Source organism: Podarcis raffonei, chromosome 1, assembly GCF_027172205.1.
Source record: "Podarcis raffonei isolate rPodRaf1 chromosome 1, rPodRaf1.pri, whole genome shotgun sequence".
In the NCBI taxonomy this organism is placed as follows: Eukaryota; Metazoa; Chordata; class Lepidosauria; order Squamata; family Lacertidae; genus Podarcis; species Podarcis raffonei.
Genome location: NC_070602.1, coordinates 106,630,067 through 106,650,233, shown reverse-complemented (window position 1 = coordinate 106,650,233; position 20,167 = coordinate 106,630,067). Strand labels below are relative to the sequence as shown.

Here is a 20,167-nt window from a genome sequence, read left to right as displayed (position 1 = left end):
CAGCCCAGTTTTAACATGTTTTAATAACCATTCCCAAATTGTGGTTGATTGGGAATGTTTCCAATGTCTTGCCCATAATTGTCTTAACAGAAATCAATGAGTTTCATGAACAGTTTCATAGGGCTTGGTAAATCTGTCTTTGTCATATTAAACGATATCAGTAGGATATGAACCAAATGTGAGAGATGCCATCTTGAGATATGATGCAGTATTTGTTGCTCGTACACCTGAGCCTGCTGGTATCCCTATCAGATATGAAGATGATATGCTCCAGATGCCTTACATTCTAGCATTTGAATTGAATGATTGAGGATATCCCATTAAGTTGCACTGGTGTTCTAAGAACCACTGAAGCAACAGTTTATACTGTATTTGCAGACTTAATGGCATTGTCTTAATAGAATGAAATATGGGGAGCCATGTTTGTTCCATAATGGGAATTCCAAGATCCCATTCTCTTTGAATTAATGCTGATTTTGATTAAGAGTACCAATTAACAGTGAAGTAAGTCCTATTATATTAAGTGGGGTTTATTCCCACATAAGAGTGCACAGAGTGTGACTCTCCTCTGACTTTTCCTGAAGGGGGAGGACATACTTATGAAAGGTCATTGACACTGGTGAAGGTAATTGAGAATGACAGACTTACAAAATGTAGTTTGAAAGTGAATAGAATAAATCGAACACTGTATAAACAAAATAGGGTGAGTTCTGTCCATTTTAGCATATGCGGCTGATAGCAAAAAAGTGAAGAGTGAGAGTTGAGGCTTTAGAGTTGCCTACATTTCTTACGTGTTCCTTGAAATACTTTGTGCAACAGATCAGCTTCTGCATGAGCTGCAGTGGTTAGAGTTTGTTGTTTTTGTAGCTCAGATGAAATTCTTGCTTGAGCTATCAAGCTCACTGGGTGGCCTTGGATAAATTGCAGTGACTCAACCTACTTGCCTCATAGGGTAGTTGCTGTAGTTAACAAGAGAGAACCCCAACTACATCACATGGAACTTCTTAGAGGAAAGGTGGGGTGATAATATGCCATAGTATTCCAGCCACATGCTACATACACCTGACTTGACAAAATGTTTCCCTTGGAGGATTTGAGCATGAGTTATTGAAGACTGCATTTGTTGTTCTTGTGTAGATACTTCCATTGTAAAAGGAATAGTGCAGGGATGTGGCTTCCCATTCACTTTTTTTTTTCAAGTGAAGAGAAACTGGTTTGACTTGTATTTCTTGTGTGATGAACACATTCCAAGACACTATGCTTATTAAAGTATTTAATTTAAAGTAAAGTACCTTGAGTGATGTTACTTAAAAGTGATCTGGACTTGAACAGAGCAGAAAGAGTTGCATATGCTGCTGTTCTATTGTGTTACATGCAGTAGAAAGTTTACTTACATATACAGCCTTCCCTTCCCCTTTTTTATTGAAAGGGTTGTAGAATGTGAAACAATCCATAAAGATTTATAGAGAGAAAACTATAAAATTATGAAGCTCAAAAAGAGGTGTGAAAATGTTAGCTATAGGGGAATAATTGAAAGAACAGATAGAGAATGTATATGTAATAAATCCTTATTTACATTATATATGTACACACACTAGGACTGTGTGATAAATCGCCATATTGTTGAATACCGGTATTAAAATAACATTGTGATAAGTGTTTTGACAAGGCAATATAGCTGTGAACAAAAGGTGGAGACTTGACAGCTTCCAGGGGGTAGCTCAGCTGAACAGATACTTTACAGATAATTTTCAGGCACCATGTCTCCTGCTTTGTTTGCACTCTCCCTCCTCCCTTCCTAATTGGAAGTGGGGCTTCCGCAGCTTCTGATTGGCTGCAGAAGCCGCAATTTGGTTTTCTAACATTTTGGAAGTTGAATAGACTTCTGGAACAGATTCCATTCGACTTCCAAGGTAAGACTGTAATCATCGTTGACTGTTAAGGATCCACACCACCATAAAATATTTCATGATGATGATTTTATTTTATTTTTTGTATTTGTATAAAGCGGCTTCAAGACTGAATGTTCCCAGTTAAATAAAAGTATTGCTGTGATGATTGGGAATGTGGTTTGTATAATAATCTTTAATAGACGTAGATCATGTTGTTTTCCTTCCAACTTATTTTTTAAAAACTAACTGAAGAGAGAGGTGGGATGTAATCATGCTTGTTTATGGTAGCAGGGAACTCATGAAAAATACTAAAGGTTGGAGAAAATTCCAAGTGTCTAGGAGTGGGAAAACAAAATGCATGGATCTTCTGCTCTTCTGAAAACCATCACATTCTGTGCAGAGAAGATAGATAGTGATAGAATGTTCCAAAGAAATTGGCTATTAATTTTTTGAGAACATATGTACAACCATCTGTGAAAAAACGATGCTGGCTATATATTTGATTTGATTTATTGTATATGTTTGTGGGGTTCCAACAAATCCATTTTTAAATATGCTTAAAACATTACTTCTGAGCGACATTGAACAGTCAGATTCCTCTGGTCTGCACCAGTTCTAGGTCAGCCGCAAGGCACCAGCCATGGTTGGAGGCAGAAATGCTTCTGAAAATCAGTGGCTGGAAACCAAAGGGAGGGGGGAGAGTTCTCTCCTGCTCGAATCCTGCTTGGAAGTTTCCAACATGCAGCTGTTTGGTTGCTGTACAAACAGCATGCAGGACTAGATGGGCCATTGGCTTGATCCAGCAGGGCTTTTCTTAGGTGAGATAATGTTAGCAGAAATGAGAGGTGGTAGCTGACGATGTGGACATGACATTACCAGTTGGTGACTTCAGCAGTGGTGGAGGGCAGATAGGTCACCATGGTGCAGGCACACAGCTGCTTATTGGCCAGCTGCATCCCATGTGGGCATGGACCTATGACATAATATGTCCAGGTCCATGTGGGGTACATTGAGCTAGTCAGCAGCTGCTGCTGACCTGGTACCTCTTGCCTCCAGTCCCCCACCCTCCAAAAAGGGCACAATTTCCTCTTTGGAATGTGTGCTGCTCCTTTGAAGAATATTTTTTTTAAAGCAAGAAGTATGTGTGAGTCCAAAAAGTGTTTCAGAACGATCCATCTCCTCTTTAGTTCATTCATCATCTCCAGATATACCATATGCACAAAATGGCGCCATAAATGGAATGTCTAGGCACCGTTTTTGTTTGTTTTGGTTTTGCGGTGGACTTTATTATTATTATTATTATTATTCATTTTATTTCTGTACTGCTTTATATTTTAAAGAACAAATCTCAAAGCAGTTTACAACACATTAAAACATGAAATAGAACAATCCAGAATAAAACTCTCTTTTTTATGGCAATGAATGCTTTATGTCTGCTTGGCACTGTGGAGACTGTGTATTCCAATTATTATGTATTCCAAAATACATAATAATTTGTTTTAATGAAATTAAATTCGTTTGTTTAAGGAATTTTAAATTGTAAGTACTGTATTGTATAAATGAACTGTACTTTTACTTTCCAAACATGATAATGTTATGACAAACCAAGTGGCTTTTGATCTGTAAATGGTGTTAAAAATGCATATTTTCCTATTTTCTCTAAGATTTCCATTTCTTCCCCCCACAAACCAGGAAAATAAGTGCACCACGCCCCCAGTTTCAAAATTTCTATAAATTTTATACATCTGCACCTAGCATCTGAAAGGAAACTACCACCCCCGTATTACTGGCCTTCATCACCACTTGAAAGTGGGTATTATTATGCCACTAGATAAAAAATTTTTAAAAAAAGTTTATTAGCTTATAGCCCTGAAAACACAGGTTTGTGTTGCAGGAATGCAATGGAGGAGTTCTTACTGTGATTTCATATTTTTAGTCTGCATATTCCTTGATAAATAAATTTATCAGGAAATAAAGGACAATTTTATGCTGTGTTGTATTACTGTACCTTATTGCAGTGTACTACAAACCTAAAGTGCAGCTTTCATGCAACAGCCACATGAAACACATGTCTTGGAGTGCGTAAAACTCAGCAGGCTTCACTCTGATCAGAGCCCAGATCTAATTGATGGAACATAAGGAGGACTTACCCTTCTATCAAGTCGGACCATTTTTCCATCTAGCTACATAATATCTATACCAGGGGTAGACATTCCCTCCAAATGTTGTGGACCATACCATCTCTCTACTACTCTCAAGTATCAGTTCTGAAAAATGGGAACAAAAAATCCAAAATGTAATGCTTTGGAGTGCTACAGATAAAATTTAAGGACAAAGGATGGAATCCAGCTGTTCTGGTCCACAAATGCAGTATTACATAATATAAAGGAGTTGAAGCATGCAGTTGCCCCACCTTCTGTTTAATAGAAAGTAGGCACAGTGGGTGCCACTATTGCTGGTCTGATGCAAAGCCCTGTTGTGTACTCAGGTCACTGCAGCCACGGGTAGGATTGGGTTGTTGGGCAGTACTTTTGTTTCCTTTTTGGAGGTTAAAGCAATTGAGTAAATGTATTTTCACAAGTGCAGGGTTGCACAGTAGTGCTGCAGTTTCATTCTTAGTGCTGGAATTTTGTAAGCGTAACTTCTGCTTTCTTCCTTTTATGAAAAAAAACTTTAGATATGGGAAAATTGTGTCTACGAAAGCTATTTTGGATAAAACGACAAACAAATGCAAAGGTATGTTCCTTGTTAATTCTTTTTCAATTTTTGATTTAATATCCTTTAAAATTTGCTTTAAACACACACACACACACACACACACACACACACACACAAATGGTCTTGCCATGCATTACTCTGGAGCATTTGTTCCCTAGTAGGTCTGGAATGTACCCAGCCCTGCAAACAGGGTGCCAAAACTTCAGATGACTTCAGTCAAATTTAACATGCATGGCACTGTTTGCCATTTAGCCTCAGCTTCAAAGAAGAAAGGGAGGTTTGAAATGCTTCCACCACCACCCCCCTTAGCCTGCCGAGATGAGAACTCTTTACAAAGACCATTTGACGGCAGAAAGTATCTGAAAAGATTACATATTGTGTAAATTGGCTTTATTAATTAGAACGAAGTAGTGTTAATCAGTTCTTAATTGCATGTTCCAATCCTCTAATTGTATTTGTGTTCTGTTTCTTTTTGAATATAATGGAGCGGGGGGGGGGTTCATTTTCACTGACATAATTATAGCTGGGGGGGAACAATAAACTTCTTTCTGAGACACCGGGTACATTAATTTAGTTTGGTGACCTTCAGTGTAATTATGATTAGATCATTTCCTAACAGAATGAGTGGTGGGTGGAACGTAATGGCAAACACTGACATATCAGGTCGCAGCCCCTCTTTCCAAAAGGGGAGGAACACCACTCTTAAGCACAGGAAAGCATCTGCCAACTTAGCAAGGCTAATATTGACTCCCTCCACGATTAGGGACAAAGTTGACAAGCAAGAACAAAGAAAGTGAAAGCTCATCATTAACCGAACCCAAACATTTTACTCAAAGGCTGGTGGTAAAAAGCCAGTTATTTCAGAAAACATACAGAGGATTTTAATCTCAAAAGAGATTCTATTAATTGGATTTGTCCACATTATTTTCATGCTGATGCTAAACTTAATGCTCAGATGTATCCAGTGTTTGAAAACAGGAATTACTTAAATTGAATTAGGCTGCAGTCCTATACCCGTTTGTGGGAGTGTCCCAGGGACTTCATCTGAATAAACATGTATAGGATTGCAGTGTTAGGATGACAAAGTACCTTTTCCGTGGTGGTCCCCAGCCTGTGGAATGACCTTCCCACCTACATACAGCAGGCAACTGTAGTGAGCTTCTACTTACTCAAGCTTCCGCAGGCCTTTGATACTAGTCAAATGAGTCCTGCTTACTGCAATTGTCATACGTTATCCTTCTTTATTGGATTGTTTTGTACTTAATTGCTGTGCAGCAATCCCTCATTTCATGTGAGGGGTCTCTTCCCAGGAGGTTGTGGGGACCATCCAGAACAGTGTGGAAGATGAGTGCAGAAGGAAGGTAGAAGCTGCACAAGCCGTCTCTCTTTCTCTTTCATTAACAAAGGCATATGCTAGAACAAAGACTCTTCTGCGAATGGAAAGACTCCATTTGCAGAAGGCCACTACAGTTGTACCTTGGAAGTCGGACGGAATCTGTTCCGGAAGTCCGTTCAACTTCCAAAAACCAAAGCACAGGTTCTGAGTGGCTGTAGGAAGCTCCTGCAGCGAATCGGAAGCCACAGAGGCCCCGTTGGACGTTCAACTTCTGAAAATAGTTCACAAACAGGAACAGTCACTTCCTGGTTTGTGGCATTTGGGAGCCAAAATTTTCGAGAACTAAGCTGTTCGAAAACCAAGGTTACGACTGCAGTGGAAACAACATAGTGTCTTCATTTTTCTTAAGAAAGAGAATAAAATGTAATCTTACTTACAATATCTAAATATATTAAATTATATTATATCATATTTTATTTAGAATACATATATAAAATATTCTAAATATTGGGGGTATCCAATGAAGTATCTCTGTAAGCACAAGGACTTTGGACTGCACAGTGAAAATTCACCTCCCACTCTTATCCCTGTGCACTCCCTAAATCTGTTCTGGGACTTCCCGCAATGCTCCAGAACAAAGTTGGGAATGTCACCCTAGGTGAAGATATGGAGGGAAAGTTCCATTGAACAAATGAAAATCTTTGCACTAATAGATCTACTTTGTTGGATACTATCTACTGTGATTTTTTTAAAAAATATCAAAGTAAAGCTTTGCATTTCTTTAAATGTCATATTCAAGGCATATAAAAAGGGCTTTGTTGACTTTCTCCCTTTTAATCAAAAACTTAATTTCAAACATTTCTGATAGTTGTGGAAATGCACTACAGTAAAAAGCAATACAATGCATAATAAAATCCAAATCCAAACACAATCTATATTCCAAATAAATTAAAACTTGTAACAACAAAGGCGAAAGTAAATAAAAAGGTATTCAGCAACTGAACTAGCAGTGGCATATGCCTTATTGCTCAGGGAAGGTTATGTGTGCCACCACCAAAAAGACTGCTTAATCTCCTCTGTTTTACCACCATGACCATCATCAATAAAGAACATATAAGAAGATGCAAAACAGTCTCTTTAATTTAGTATATGGGTGCACTCCCAGTTGCCATCTAATCCTTGGCTGGGTTTAATAAAGATTTCCAGATTCCCATCTAGGATGACTGCGATGAGAGTGTCCACCCAAGCAGACAGCATGCATTCCTCCTTTTAATTTAACTGCATGTAGTGAAAATCTGCTGGTCCGCACAAAGCACTAAAAACCATGAGCAAGCATTAATGAGCTCAGACACATCCTCTTCACATCTTCCTGCATGGCTGCATCTTCCTAATTTACTTTTAGTTTCAAAGAATATCTGCTTCGTATTACACCCCAGTTTACAACAACCAATGATTAGTTGCTAAATAAGCCAACTTCAAACCATGGTTTATGAAGCTGGCTTGTTGTAACAGTCTGTTGCTTGTTTTAAACCAGGATTCTTGGTTCATGCATGTTGCTCACCCATAGTTCTTTCAAACTAGTCTTGGCCATGTGGGTAAGAGGGAGCATGCAGACCCTACTCTTTGCTGAATCTCTCAGAAGCTTGCCAACATAAGCATTGAACCATGGCATGGTGCAAGTATGACCCAACCCAAGAATAGCATGGTTTTTTTAAAAAAAATATCTGGATAAGCAGATTGTTGTATTTAGTGATATTGCAGTCATATTTCAGTGCAGATAAGGGTTAGCAACAAATATGGGCTAAATACATTTGGCCATTCTCTTCATGATGAGATATCACCATTCATGGATGAATGCCCATTGTATATTGTATATTCAGTAGATGTACAAATAATGTGCATATACAATTTTTGTAAAAGGCTACAAGTGATAGCCTTATATATGGCACTGAACAAGGAATCATTATAGACAGTAAATGGAGCATGTGCCAATAAAAAACCAAATCCAAACAAACGTCTCAGATATTTGTTTTTTGCAATATGAAATGTTTCAAACTAAGTCAACATCTCTTTTCTAGTGAATTGTGCAGTAGTAACAGTTAAAGAAAAAAAGCCTTTTGGAAGCTCCGGAAAACAATGCAGAGTGTGCTTTCATAGACACTATTTCCTCATCCTCATTTTTCAGGGGATGGTTATGAGGATGAAATAAAACATGCATGTTATAAGCCATTGCCCTTAAGCTTTCAGATGAAATAGGAAGTGAACACTTCAGCTTTTCTTACCCAATAAATAAGCGATGTTTTAAATTCCAGGTTATGGTTTTGTAGACTTTGACAGTCCAGCCGCAGCTCAGAAAGCAGTATCCGCTCTGAAGGCCACTGGAGTCCAAGCACAGATGGCAAAGGTAAGATAAATGCATTTGGATCATTCGGAGAGTAACCTCAGAAACCTGTGGCCTCCAGTTATTGTTGGACTTTTTAACTCCCATCATCCCTCACTGCTGACCATATTGGCTGGGGACAAGAAAAGAGTTATAGTCCAGCAACACCTGGGGAGCCACATATTCTTCACCCCTGCTCTACACTCTGGTGGATCCTTCCTGGCATGAAATCAATGCCCTCTCATCAATGCCTTCTCATAATGGACCTTCTCATGTGTACTTGAAGTCCTCCATCATTTAAAAAAACAAAACATGCTCATGGGGCAAAGTCTTAAACCATCACCTAGGATGACTTTTGACAGTACTACTCCTGGGGTAGTTAGATTTTGTTACCATAAACCTATAGCAATGACAATTTGTCACTTGAAGAGAAACTAAATACTTTACTCAGGAAGTAGTCACCACTTTTGGCTACCTTACAGAGCATGCCTGGAATCTTCCCCCTCTAATTCCAGTCTCCAGCCATGAGTGTTGTTGATTAATGTAGCCAAAACAGCACAACAACGCAGAGAAAGGAGGTTATCAGTAGAGGAGGGGGAACTCCAAGGTTTGCAACAACAAACCTTTAGGAAGAAAAGTAAGGGAAGATGAAATCTCCAAACAGCCCAATGAAGACAAAATGCTCAGCAGGTACCACTTGTAATACTAAGCTAACCATCAAGACAAAAATTATGTCACTACCAGGCACATATTCTCAGCAGCTTGTTATGACAATGAAACATGCATTGTTTCTTGTTTTTAAAAGATGGAACACAACAGTTTTCAACTCTGCTGTTTATGCTGCATTTATGTTTGGGGGGGGGAGTGCAATTGTCCACATTGAGGCCTATTTACCCATCACCCTTCTTACTCCCCTTAAAAGAAAGGTATGTTGACTTGGTTATGCGCATAATATGCAAGTTAATCAGGAACCAAAAGACCAAGCTCTACACTATGACAACCAGTGTTCTGAGGTCATTTAGTACTCCAATATGAAGATGCTTGCAAATAAAACCAGTGAGTGGCAAATTCTTGTAAATAGTTGCAACTCCAGCCATCACATACTGTGGCCTAGCACATGGAACTTGCACTAGAACTTGCTTTGGAGATGGAGGAAGCCAAATGTCAGGCATGGTTCACTCACTAAAAAATAAATTGCGGTATTTTTGTCAGGTTCTGCTGATCTAGAATCAGCCATTTCAGCCACCAAAAGAAACGTAATCTGATAAAACTCAAGTCAGCCTGAGTAATGCTACAAATGTTGCTATTTTATAAAGGCCAAAGGTTGCCAACAGAATGCATATAAATTAGGAGAATGAGCAGTCTTGTGGAAAGAACTGAACAGCGGGGGGCGGGAATAAACTTTCTTCAGAATCTGAACTTCATTAAATAGAAAGTCCCTGCCATTTCCTGGAAAATTTTGTATTGGTTATAGCAGCAAAACACTTAATTTTTCTAAAGCATATTCCCCTACTTACAATGGTAATTGTAATACCTCTCTGCATTAACGGCATATGAAATGAAAGAAGTAGAAAATGACTGAAGAGTGTGAATCTTTGCAGAGCAGTTCAAATAGCCTTTATTTGTATGTCAAACTTTCATAAGACCAGCAAGTGGGAGCCATTGGTGTGGTCGTTGCTCTTGTTGTTATCCAACTACAGGTCGGTCAAAATATAATTACAACAAAAGAGATACATTAATGATAGAGATATAATGATAGGGATATAAAGGCAACAAAACTCTCTGGGATGCGTGGTCATCAGCTGCCAACACATTGTAATAGCAAATCTATTCCAACAATACTGTTTACCTAAACAGAATATATATAATTTCTTAAGTGACTTGCAACATCCTGAAAAGTATGTACTCCTGTACTCTGGTGCACTAATATATTATAGACATACCCCACCTTTCCACAAGGTTAGTTAATTTTATTGTATTTACTATTTTCCATGTTTTGATCCTCCAGTCTTTTGCTGTATGGGTCCTTATCTTTGTCCAGTTGTGACAGATTATAATGCAGGCAGCTGTCAATAATGGGAAGTATTGTAAACTATGAGTGATGCAGGTCTTCTGCACATACATATATTGCAATCATTCTTTAAAGTCTATCCTTCCAAGTTTGAAAACATAGTACTTTCTAAAATATTCAAGTGACTAAATAATGTGAGAGCCCCTCAGAATGATTAAATATGAAACAAATCTGGCACACCTTTCTTGTCCGTTCTGCTTCTTCTTGAGTAATGTATAAACCAGGGTGGCTTTTTTCAGCTTAGGCAATATTTTTCCAAATTCTCCACTGAGGAACAGTGGAGCTAATAACCTGAAATGTCCTTGGATTAGTTCCAGGACAGCAAAATGAAAACCATATGTCTATTACTTAATGCACATTTTATCACATGCATGCACACTTGCTCTTACTAGATGACTTTCTTGCATTATGGCTGTTCTGTGGGTCTCTGTGTTAATGGTGGTGTCATAATATTTAATATCTAGGCACGTGACAGGTGAGAGGAACACACAAAACAAAAACTGGAAATAGTGCACATTTGTCTCCAATGTTAATGAGCCCTCTTTGTGTGAATTTGAGTTTTAAAAGCAGCAATGTGTTCATGGTTATGCTCTTAAATTTCAAACGGAAGTTGGAAACACAAGAGGATAGAAATCTGAAAAGGCAACAGTGCTCTGAACTATGTGTATGTGCTGATGGGGTCCACTTATAAAACTCAAAAGGCAATGTGACTATAATTTCATCACCCTTATTACATATGGTGAGTGATAAGCATTTAATTCCATAGTATTTGGAATGAGCAAAGTTTCAGTCAACAAAGGGGAGAGAAAGGGAAATGTACTTCACATGTGAATAGCAGAGTCGGCTAACTAGAGATGTCATCCTGGTTCAGGCATGCAGAGACCTCATTTTCTAGATTATATAGTGGCCTGGACCTAGTCTGATGGAGAGGATAAACCTGTGTGTGGTTTGAACCATTGCAGACAGAAGCTTACAAGGTTCAATGTTCCTTTGCTTGCTTATATTGAAAATCTCACACAGAAAGCTAACATGTCACAGAGAACACTAGCCTAGAACCTGTACATCTAGTTTGCTGTAGACTGAGCACTATGTTTACTAACCTGCATCAAGAAGGAAATCTAGTTTTAGCCCATAGGTAAGCTTAATTTTTTGTGTAATGCAAGGGACCATTATTTACCGTTATGTTGGCTGGTTAAAGGGGTTAGGGCTATAAAGTTAGGCAGCTGACAACATTGTTATATAAATGACAGGGTTCAGGAGATGACATCTTAATGTGTTTGCTCTTCAACAAAACATTTCCTATTTTTAATAAGGGCTATTGATGCTGTGTCTTGATATCTGGGTGTGCTGTGTAATCTTCTTAAAATATATAGTATGTTTGCTTTTATAAACAAATTGCTTATGAGACAGCTTAAAGTTTTCCCTGTAGGGCCTTAGCAGTTTCATTTATGGTTATTTTCTGTCCTTTTCTTATGTTGCTTTTGTCACCTGATAAACTAATCTCCTTACTCCCCTCTACCACCTTCTCACTCTTTGCAAAAGGTACAGCTCTGAGTTGGGCTTCTAATGGCTTTCTGTAAACTCCCTTTAATCTTACTGCCACCCCACATACGATGTACCAGAATCCTTCCCATCTGTAATGTAGCCAAATAAGTGGCATGTGGTGCAATACAGTAATTTTATTAAAACAGAAGTTATGTGATCACTTAGTGCACAGAAGGGTATGGTTTCTGTTATGTTTTATTCCCCCCCCCCTTTTTTTACATATGAAGCAATGGTTATGTAGTACTAATACTATTCTATTATGCCAACCCTTGCTACCACCACTCAAACACACTCTAAACACCTCCAGTTCTCACTCCAACTACCACCCAGTTTGAAACTCAACTTATTCTCTGAACAGTCTCACACTAGTGTTGAGGCTCCCTCTCAAACTCTTATTCAGTCACCACTCACTTCCAGCATTCCAAGAACTCTCTCCTTCTCCCAGCCTAACACATACCTTAATGTAAATACCACAATTACCTACACATTTACCTTAATTACTCTAATATCATGACATACACACACAATTATATTTACTTAAACACCAGAACATCACCGTAGACAGTAGAGTGAGATGTCTCTTACAACATACTTACTCTGGACCACTGCTTGGACTTTTGGATTCCAATTACGTGAACTCAAGTCTACTTCTTAAGTTTATTGTGTTAGTTTGTCTACTCCGCCCAACTTCCATGAGCTCAGTGCAATGTTAAAATGAAGTCTGAACACCTATACATGCCTACAGTATATGCCCATTGATTTAATTAATTGAGAGTTCCTCTTACAAAATGAAAAGTACCGTATTTTTTGCTCTATAAGACTAAATTTTCCCCTCCTAAAAAGTAAGGGGAAATGTGTGTGCGTCTTATAGAGCGAATGCAGGCTACGCAGCTATCCCAGAAGCTAGAACAGCAAGAGGGATCGTGGCTTTCGCTGCGCAGAGATCCCTCTTGCTGTTCTGGCTTCTGGGATTCAGAATATTTTTTTTCTTGTTTTCCTTCTCCACAAACTAGGTGCGTCTTGTGGTCTGGTGCGTCTTATAGAGCGAAAAATACGGTATTTATTTTTATTTTTTCCCCATGAATGTTTTTGGTTTTGTGTGGTCCTCTCAGATAAGGTTAGTGGAATACACGTGGGGCTTCTAAAAGGTCTCATTGCATTGCTTTCTTAACAAAGCCCTGAACATCTTCATACAAAGGGTTGTCCTCTTATCCAAAAGGCACTTAGGAATGTCTCCATTCTCATGAATTGAAAAGAAACGCTGTTTCAGATTTGCTCAGCTATGTTCTTGTACCATAGTCTGGCGAAAAATAAAGGCCCCTTTCAGCCATGCTGCTTGTCTTTTTTGAATGCCATTATAATCAGGAAGCAGAAACTGTCTTTTGTGTTCATACATAGATTTAAGACCAGTATGAATGGCACACCATTTTTCTGTTTCAGTGAAGCTTTCTAGTAGCAGTGCTGAAAGTTCCGTGATGGAATTGAATCGTGGAATCTTGTGCTAAGCTCTATGAGGTTAAGACTTCTCTTCCTGCACTATCTGCCCTGTGAGGAGGAAGAAGAGGCTAGGGAGGCAGGCACAGACAACATTAGGGCCTGCTCCAGTGGGACTGTCCCCTCCCATCAGGCTAACTTTGTTTTAGTCCTTTAGAATCATAAGCTGCCTTGGGTGCCCATACAGAAAGGCATACAGTGGTGCCTCGCAAGACGAACGCCTCGCAAAACGGAAAACTCGCAAGACGAAAGAGTTTTCCGTTTTTGAGTCGTTCCGCAAGACGAATTTCCCTATGGGCTTGCTTCGCAAGAAGAAAGCCCATAGGGAAATCTCCGGGGACCTCTTTTAAATGCTGGCGGTGGGGAGCAAAGCCTTTCGCCCCCCGCCGGCCTTCAGAAGAGGTCCAGGAAGGCCGGCGGGGGCCGAAAGGCTTTGCTCCCCACCGCCAGCATTTTAAAAGCGGTCCGGGATAGCAGGGCTTTCCCGCTATCCCGGACCGCTTTTAAAATGCTGGCCATCGGGAGCAAAGACTTTCGCCCACCGCCGGCCTTCAGAAGAGGTCCTGGACCTCTTCTGAAGGCCGGCGGGGGGCAAAAGTCTTTGCTCCCCCCCGCCTGCCTTCCCTGGACAGCGGAGACTTCTCTGCTGTCCCGGGGCGATCTTAAAATGCTGGCGGGCGGCAGCGAAGCCTTCGCTGCCGACCCCCAGCATTTTAAAACCCCCGGGACAGCGGAGACTTCTCTGCATTTTAAAACCCCCGGGGCTTTTTGATTGATTTTCAATGCATTCCTATGGGAAACGGTGCTTCGCAAGACGAAAAACTCGCAAGAAGAAAAAACTTGCGGAACGAATTAATTTCGTCTTGCGAGGCACCACTGTATATGAATGCAGTGAGTGAGTGAGTGAGTGAGTGAGTGAATGAATGAATGAATGAATGAATCAGGTACTAGATTGTGATTGTCAGCACTGAGTTGCAAGCTGAGGAATAATTTGGTCATAATTGCACTAATGTCCCAAAGACTCCCATATTATTGTGGGTTGCTACACACGTTTCCTCCGGCAATACTTAGATCATTTGGGGGATGGGGGCGCAATCTTTCCTCAGGTGGCAAGTTTTTGAAAGAGTTACATGAGCATCATTTCACTTCACTACCTATGTATATCCCTTGTTGGAAAGCAAGTAACATACTGAACCATGATATACATGGCACTTTCTCCCCTGCCATTGCAATGGAATCAAGTTCTATGACACAGAAAGGATTATCAATCATGCCTACTGAAAATGTTGCCATACAATGTTAACTTTGCTTCCATTGGCATTTTTTATATTTGACTAGATAATGCAAGGTGTGTTTCTTGTTTTTCATTTTCGGTTTTAATCCCCCCCTTTCTCTAACTAGTTTAAAGCTTTAGTTCTATACCCACTTACTGGGAAGTGATCCCCATGGAACATAATGGATCTGTGTTCCCTCTCTCTCTCTCCAGCTTTCAAAGAGAGCTAGATAAATACATATGGTGGTCCCCATGTGTTGGGATATTGTTTTGGTGCTCCCAGCATACTGAGAGCTGCTACTAACATGGTATTTTAAGGAAATCTGCAATAAGCCCCACTAATCTTTTGGAACTTCCTGAGGGTCACAGCCTTTCTGCAGAGCAAATAGAATGCAAAGCTGCTTGCAAGTATATTAAAACATAACAAAAGTTGTTAAAGCAACAGTTAATTTTTAAAATATTAAGTGGGAGGAGGGGGAAACCTATATGACAGCAGCCAGAGTGGATTGGATCCAGCCTTGCTTACAGTAGACCTACTGAGATCAGCAAGTTAGTTGTGGCTAATATAAGACCCATCAATTTCAATTGCATTATTCTAAGCATGACAATTTATCAGCAGAAGCTATGAGAGGAGGCTACATAGCCAATGTTCCCAGACAGAGAATTACATAATGTGGACTCCATGATAACTAGAAAAAAAGGCCCAGCTTTATATTACAACTTGGCTCTACAAATTTGGGAACATGAATGAAGGATTCAGCCACAGACCTCAAAGACCATGGAGGTATATCCACGGTGGCTGCAATTCATCCATAAAAATTTCTACAACATATGAATTTTGTTGCAGTTATGAAGTTTGCTGTCTCTGCTGATCTTTTCCCCTATTTTGTGCACCTATTACACAATATAAGCAATTCGAGGCACCATTCCAAACTAAATAAATACAACCACTTTTCTTTTTTTTTAAGAGGCTTAGTATTTCAACTTGTTCAGGAGGGGGGGAACTTCTAATTATAGAGATTGTGATTTCAAGGGTGAGCTCTGTGTTCTAAGCGGTCTTGGAGCACAATTATTTCAACTTCATGCTTCATGTACTTTTTAAAAGGAAAAACAGGATGTGCGTGAAGACGAAAAACCATATGATTAAACAATTAACCGTGCTGTTAGCATTACAACAGCATTCATTGTAACAAAGTACCTTTAAATAGTTCCTTGAGATCAATGAACAAAAACAATAACCATGCTAATTTATTTTATTTTATTTTTAGAGAGAGGACCCTGATAATTAGCTGACTAATGTAGACTTGGGAGTTATTTTTTACTGATGCATTTTTGTGGCTGTTCCAGACCAGAAATAAAGCCATATATGGATGCCTAGTTCAACCCATTTGCTGAATGGGTCAGAGCAGTAACTGACAGCACTGCAGCTGAAGCTTGAATAGTTTTACATTTAACTGTGGGTGCATCTTCAGTGATACACATGAGCACTGCTTCCATGGGAAGGCAGGCCAGCTAGGATCGAATCCCTTGTGCCAAAAGGGTCTTCCATACAGTCACATGTTTTCTGAATGGCTGTCTATTAGCCGTGACCCTTTGCAATGGAAGAGAAAACAGATGTTTTATCATGCTGCCAAGTTGTTGGGGCTTCCCCCCCCCCCTGCATGTTAGGAACAGTTCTACACACAGGGAGTTTTTGTTAATTAGTTTCAGATGATGACTGGGAGTTTTACACCATGCAGGACCTCCAGTTACTGCTCTTCTCTCCAACACCCCACCCCCATCTGCCACCCCTGCCCTGCTCAAGTCGATGCTCACGGCTGGCTGTCCCCATTTCTTAATAAATGCTGAACATAAAGGTAAAGGTAAAGGTACCCCTGCCCGTACGGGCCAGTCTTGACAGACTCTAGGGTTGTGCGCCCATCTCACTCAAGAGGCCGGGGGCCAGCGCTGTCCGCAGACACTTCCGGGTCACGTGGCCAGCGTGACAAAGCTGCATCTGGCGAGCCAGCGCAGCACACGGAAACGCCGTTTACCTTCCCGCTGGTAAGCGGTCCCTATTTATCTACTTGCACTTTGACGTCCTTTCGAACTGCTAGGTTGGCAGGCGCTGGGACCGAGCAACGGGAGCGCACCCCACTGCGGGGATTCGAACCGCCGACCTTTCGATCGGCAAGCCCTAGGCGCTGAGGCTTTTACCCACAGCGCCACCCGCGTCCCATAAAAAATGCTGAACATAGCTTTATGCTTATTAGATACTTAATCCCTTGAGTGCCTAAGGAAGAATAACATGCATACATACAGAAGAACGCTAACTTAAAATCAGCCTTGTTTTGATATGCTTGAGGAAAAGCAAATAAGTGAATTCAGCAGACTCGAAAGCTTTTAGTTCTAAGTTACCTTTCCTTCCCTTTTTGTTAGCGGAAGCCCAACACAGGAGTTCTTCTTTTGCAAGGACCAGTTTACTTCTTGTATTTGTTATTCAATGTGGTGCGGTATTAAACATAACTATAATAAATGCAATAAAACAATGCCTTCCCTTCAAAACAGAAACATAGCAGCACATTTTGATACATAATCTCAAAAATCTTTACAGAAACAGCAACAGGACAACAGTATTATAAAATATCATAAAACATTCACCATGCAGTGTGGAAGGTGAAATAAAAGCTGGCATCAAATATCTGGGAATGCTTATCCAAAAACAAAAACAAAAATAGGTATTTAAAAGGTAACTGAGACAAACTACTGTTGGTGCCTTTTGTATTGCATAAAGTGGGTGCCATCATTGAGAAGCCCACTGCTGTGTTGCTGCCTGATGTATTTTTTGGACAGGCCAAAAAGCATCCTCTACCTAAAAGTGTTGCTATGTTATCCTTCCTGCTACAAATTGCTGAGGTGACACATATGCTTGCTGAATAATTTTGTATTGTATATTCAGTTTCATTGTCACGCCTTTGAGAAGCATGTGCTTCTCGTGAGTCTTTGCTAAATGGATTCTCAGAGCCTGATCGTGCATGGAAGTTGCCCTCACTTTAAATTTGTTACTGGTTTGTATGAACACCTTGGGGTGTTTGCACTATTCTGATGTCATCTGTTTATTCATAATCTGCATCTTTATATAATGTTAAAATAGAGCCAACGACTTCTTAGTCTTCTCTGTCAAAGAGAGAATGAGATAGTGTATATAAATATGGAAGGCAGCTTCAGGAGGCAGAAAAAGAGCTCCTGATCATATATACTCTAATTTATCTCAAGCTCACTCAAACAAGATAGTTAGAGCCAAATACTCCAGTGCAAACATACAGATTCCCTTTCTGTCTACAACTGTCCTCGCTAGCTTCAGGGGGTTGGATAGGAGTCCTGAGGTGGATTTCTAGAGGGGAAATTGGCAACAGAAAACCTATGGGCAGAAGGGTCTCCTACTTGCACATCAGAATCTTTGAACCCGAGCCATGGTTTTTTGACCAACTCTGAGCAAAGCCACTTTATTCTGCAGAACTTTTGAAATAGGCCTTGTGATCTGTTGTAGACTTTCATGTGAATCGTCTTAGCTAACTGATTAAAATTGGGACAATATTTTCAGGGATGCAGGATCCAGCATGGCAAAAGCCTTTCCATGGTGCAGCAAATACATTCCTTTTTATCTATTTATTTTCCCATGAATGTAATTCTAGAGATGATAATGGCTTATGTTGTCAGAAGAAGGAAGAGCTTATTCTGTGAATGGTAGTAACGATGAATAGATGTAATCATACATTTTGGCCACAGCCGTTTCTCTAGTTTCATTGATCTCCTAGGGAAGTCTTGAGAGACTGCTATTCAGTGACTTCAAAATTACACATTTAGCTTTGACTGCTGTTGGTACCACTTTATTGTGGAGACTTTCAGAGCAAAGTAAGTCTCGTGGGTACAATTTTATGTTCAAAATTTCCAATATTCTTCTGAAAAGTAATATTATTATTTTTATTGCTTTTTTTTTCAGCAACAAGAGCAGGATCCAACTAATCTATATATTTCCAATTTGCCACTTTCAATGGATGAACAAGAGCTGGAGAATATGCTGAAACCTTTTGGGCAAGTTATCTCTACAAGAATACTTCGTGATTCCAATGGCACAAGTCGTGGGGTTGGCTTTGCAAGGTACGATGGTAGCTGTCTTTTATATCACTTCATGAATAGTATCTTCAGAACAATTATAGTTAAAGTAAAATGAAGGTGCTTAGCAAAGGAAAACAGTATCTTACCATGACAAGAAACTCAAAACAAAGATGGTAGGACTGATCATTTAACCAAAATATTAATGGGTCAAATAATATTCAAGGATGCATGGCATGCACCTATTAGTACTGTAATAGAGAATTGTACAAATGTCAAATATTGGCATTAACAGCTTATTATTAATGTACCAGCCACAAAAGACAAAAGTGTATGTTTAAAGGTGGGTGTGGTTAAAGAACATAAGATGTTATAGTCTAAATCAGCATGGCAGCTGGGGCTGATGGGAATTATACTCCAAAACTGCTGAAGGGCACCAGGTTTGGAAAGGCTGGTCTTAGAAGAATGGGTGTGGGGCCTGACTTTTGAAGAAAAAAGGGTTTTCACACCACACTTGCTTTAAGGTGCAATTTGAATTTTATTGCTCTCTTGCAGTTACAAGATGGGACACAACTGACACAAGGGCAATATTGACTTATTAGACAATATTAAACTGCAATCAAACAAGTTGTTAGTTGCCTTCTATTCCAATCCTAATATTGCTGCCTTATTCTTTGCATGTTTTTAATTGGCTCAGTTATTTTAAGGGTTCTTACACAATGAGTACTCAGAAATAATTACCCAGTATTGCCATATCCATACAAAGGTAATATACAAAGTTGAATTCGATTAGTAATTACACACAAGAAACTTGTTAAACTAAATAAGGAAAACTGTGTTCATACCCAAGACAAGTTGACTTTCCTTTTTAGATAGTTCCAATGTGCAATGAGAAAAACACTGCCATTTGAATGTTTACTTTCAGTCTTTAATAGTGGAACGATGATTGGGGGGGAAGCATAAATCTTACCCCAAATTTATTTTTTCAAAACACACAGTTAAAGCATCCTTCTCACACACATACAAAAATGTGCAAGCACTGCATAGAGCTTGTAGAAGGAGCCGGGGAGAGACAGTGAGATGGACAGATATGGACACAGACATAATTCCAAACCTTAGGAAGCTTCTTTATAATGAGTCAGATCACTGGTCCATCCATCTCAATATTGACCAATAGCATCTCTCAAGGAGATTTTCCAGCCATAAATTCTGGGAAGTGAACCAGGAACACACTACATTCAAAGCATGCGTTATACCACTGAGCTATGGCCTCTCCCCCTGGTTTGGCACTACAGGATTCATCTTGGGTTCATCTACTAAGATTCACTGCCTCCCTTTTTGTCAGAAAACTGCAGTTGGCCCA

General features: G+C 39.7%; 1 protein-coding gene across 5 annotated transcripts in view; it reads left to right on the top strand.

Moving 5' to 3' along the window:
• Positions 1–20,167, top strand: part of RBMS1 (RNA binding motif single stranded interacting protein 1) — a 117,126-nt gene that overhangs the window by 75,858 nt on the left and 21,101 nt on the right. For all 5 annotated transcript variants that reach the window (XM_053408044.1, XM_053408035.1, XM_053408027.1 and 2 more), the window contains exons 3-5: positions 4,570–4,628; positions 8,259–8,350; positions 18,692–18,849. In XM_053408044.1, coding sequence (XP_053264019.1) covers positions 4,570–4,628; positions 8,259–8,350; positions 18,692–18,849 — 309 coding nt within the window. The remainder of the gene's footprint in view (positions 1–4,569; positions 4,629–8,258; positions 8,351–18,691; positions 18,850–20,167) is intronic.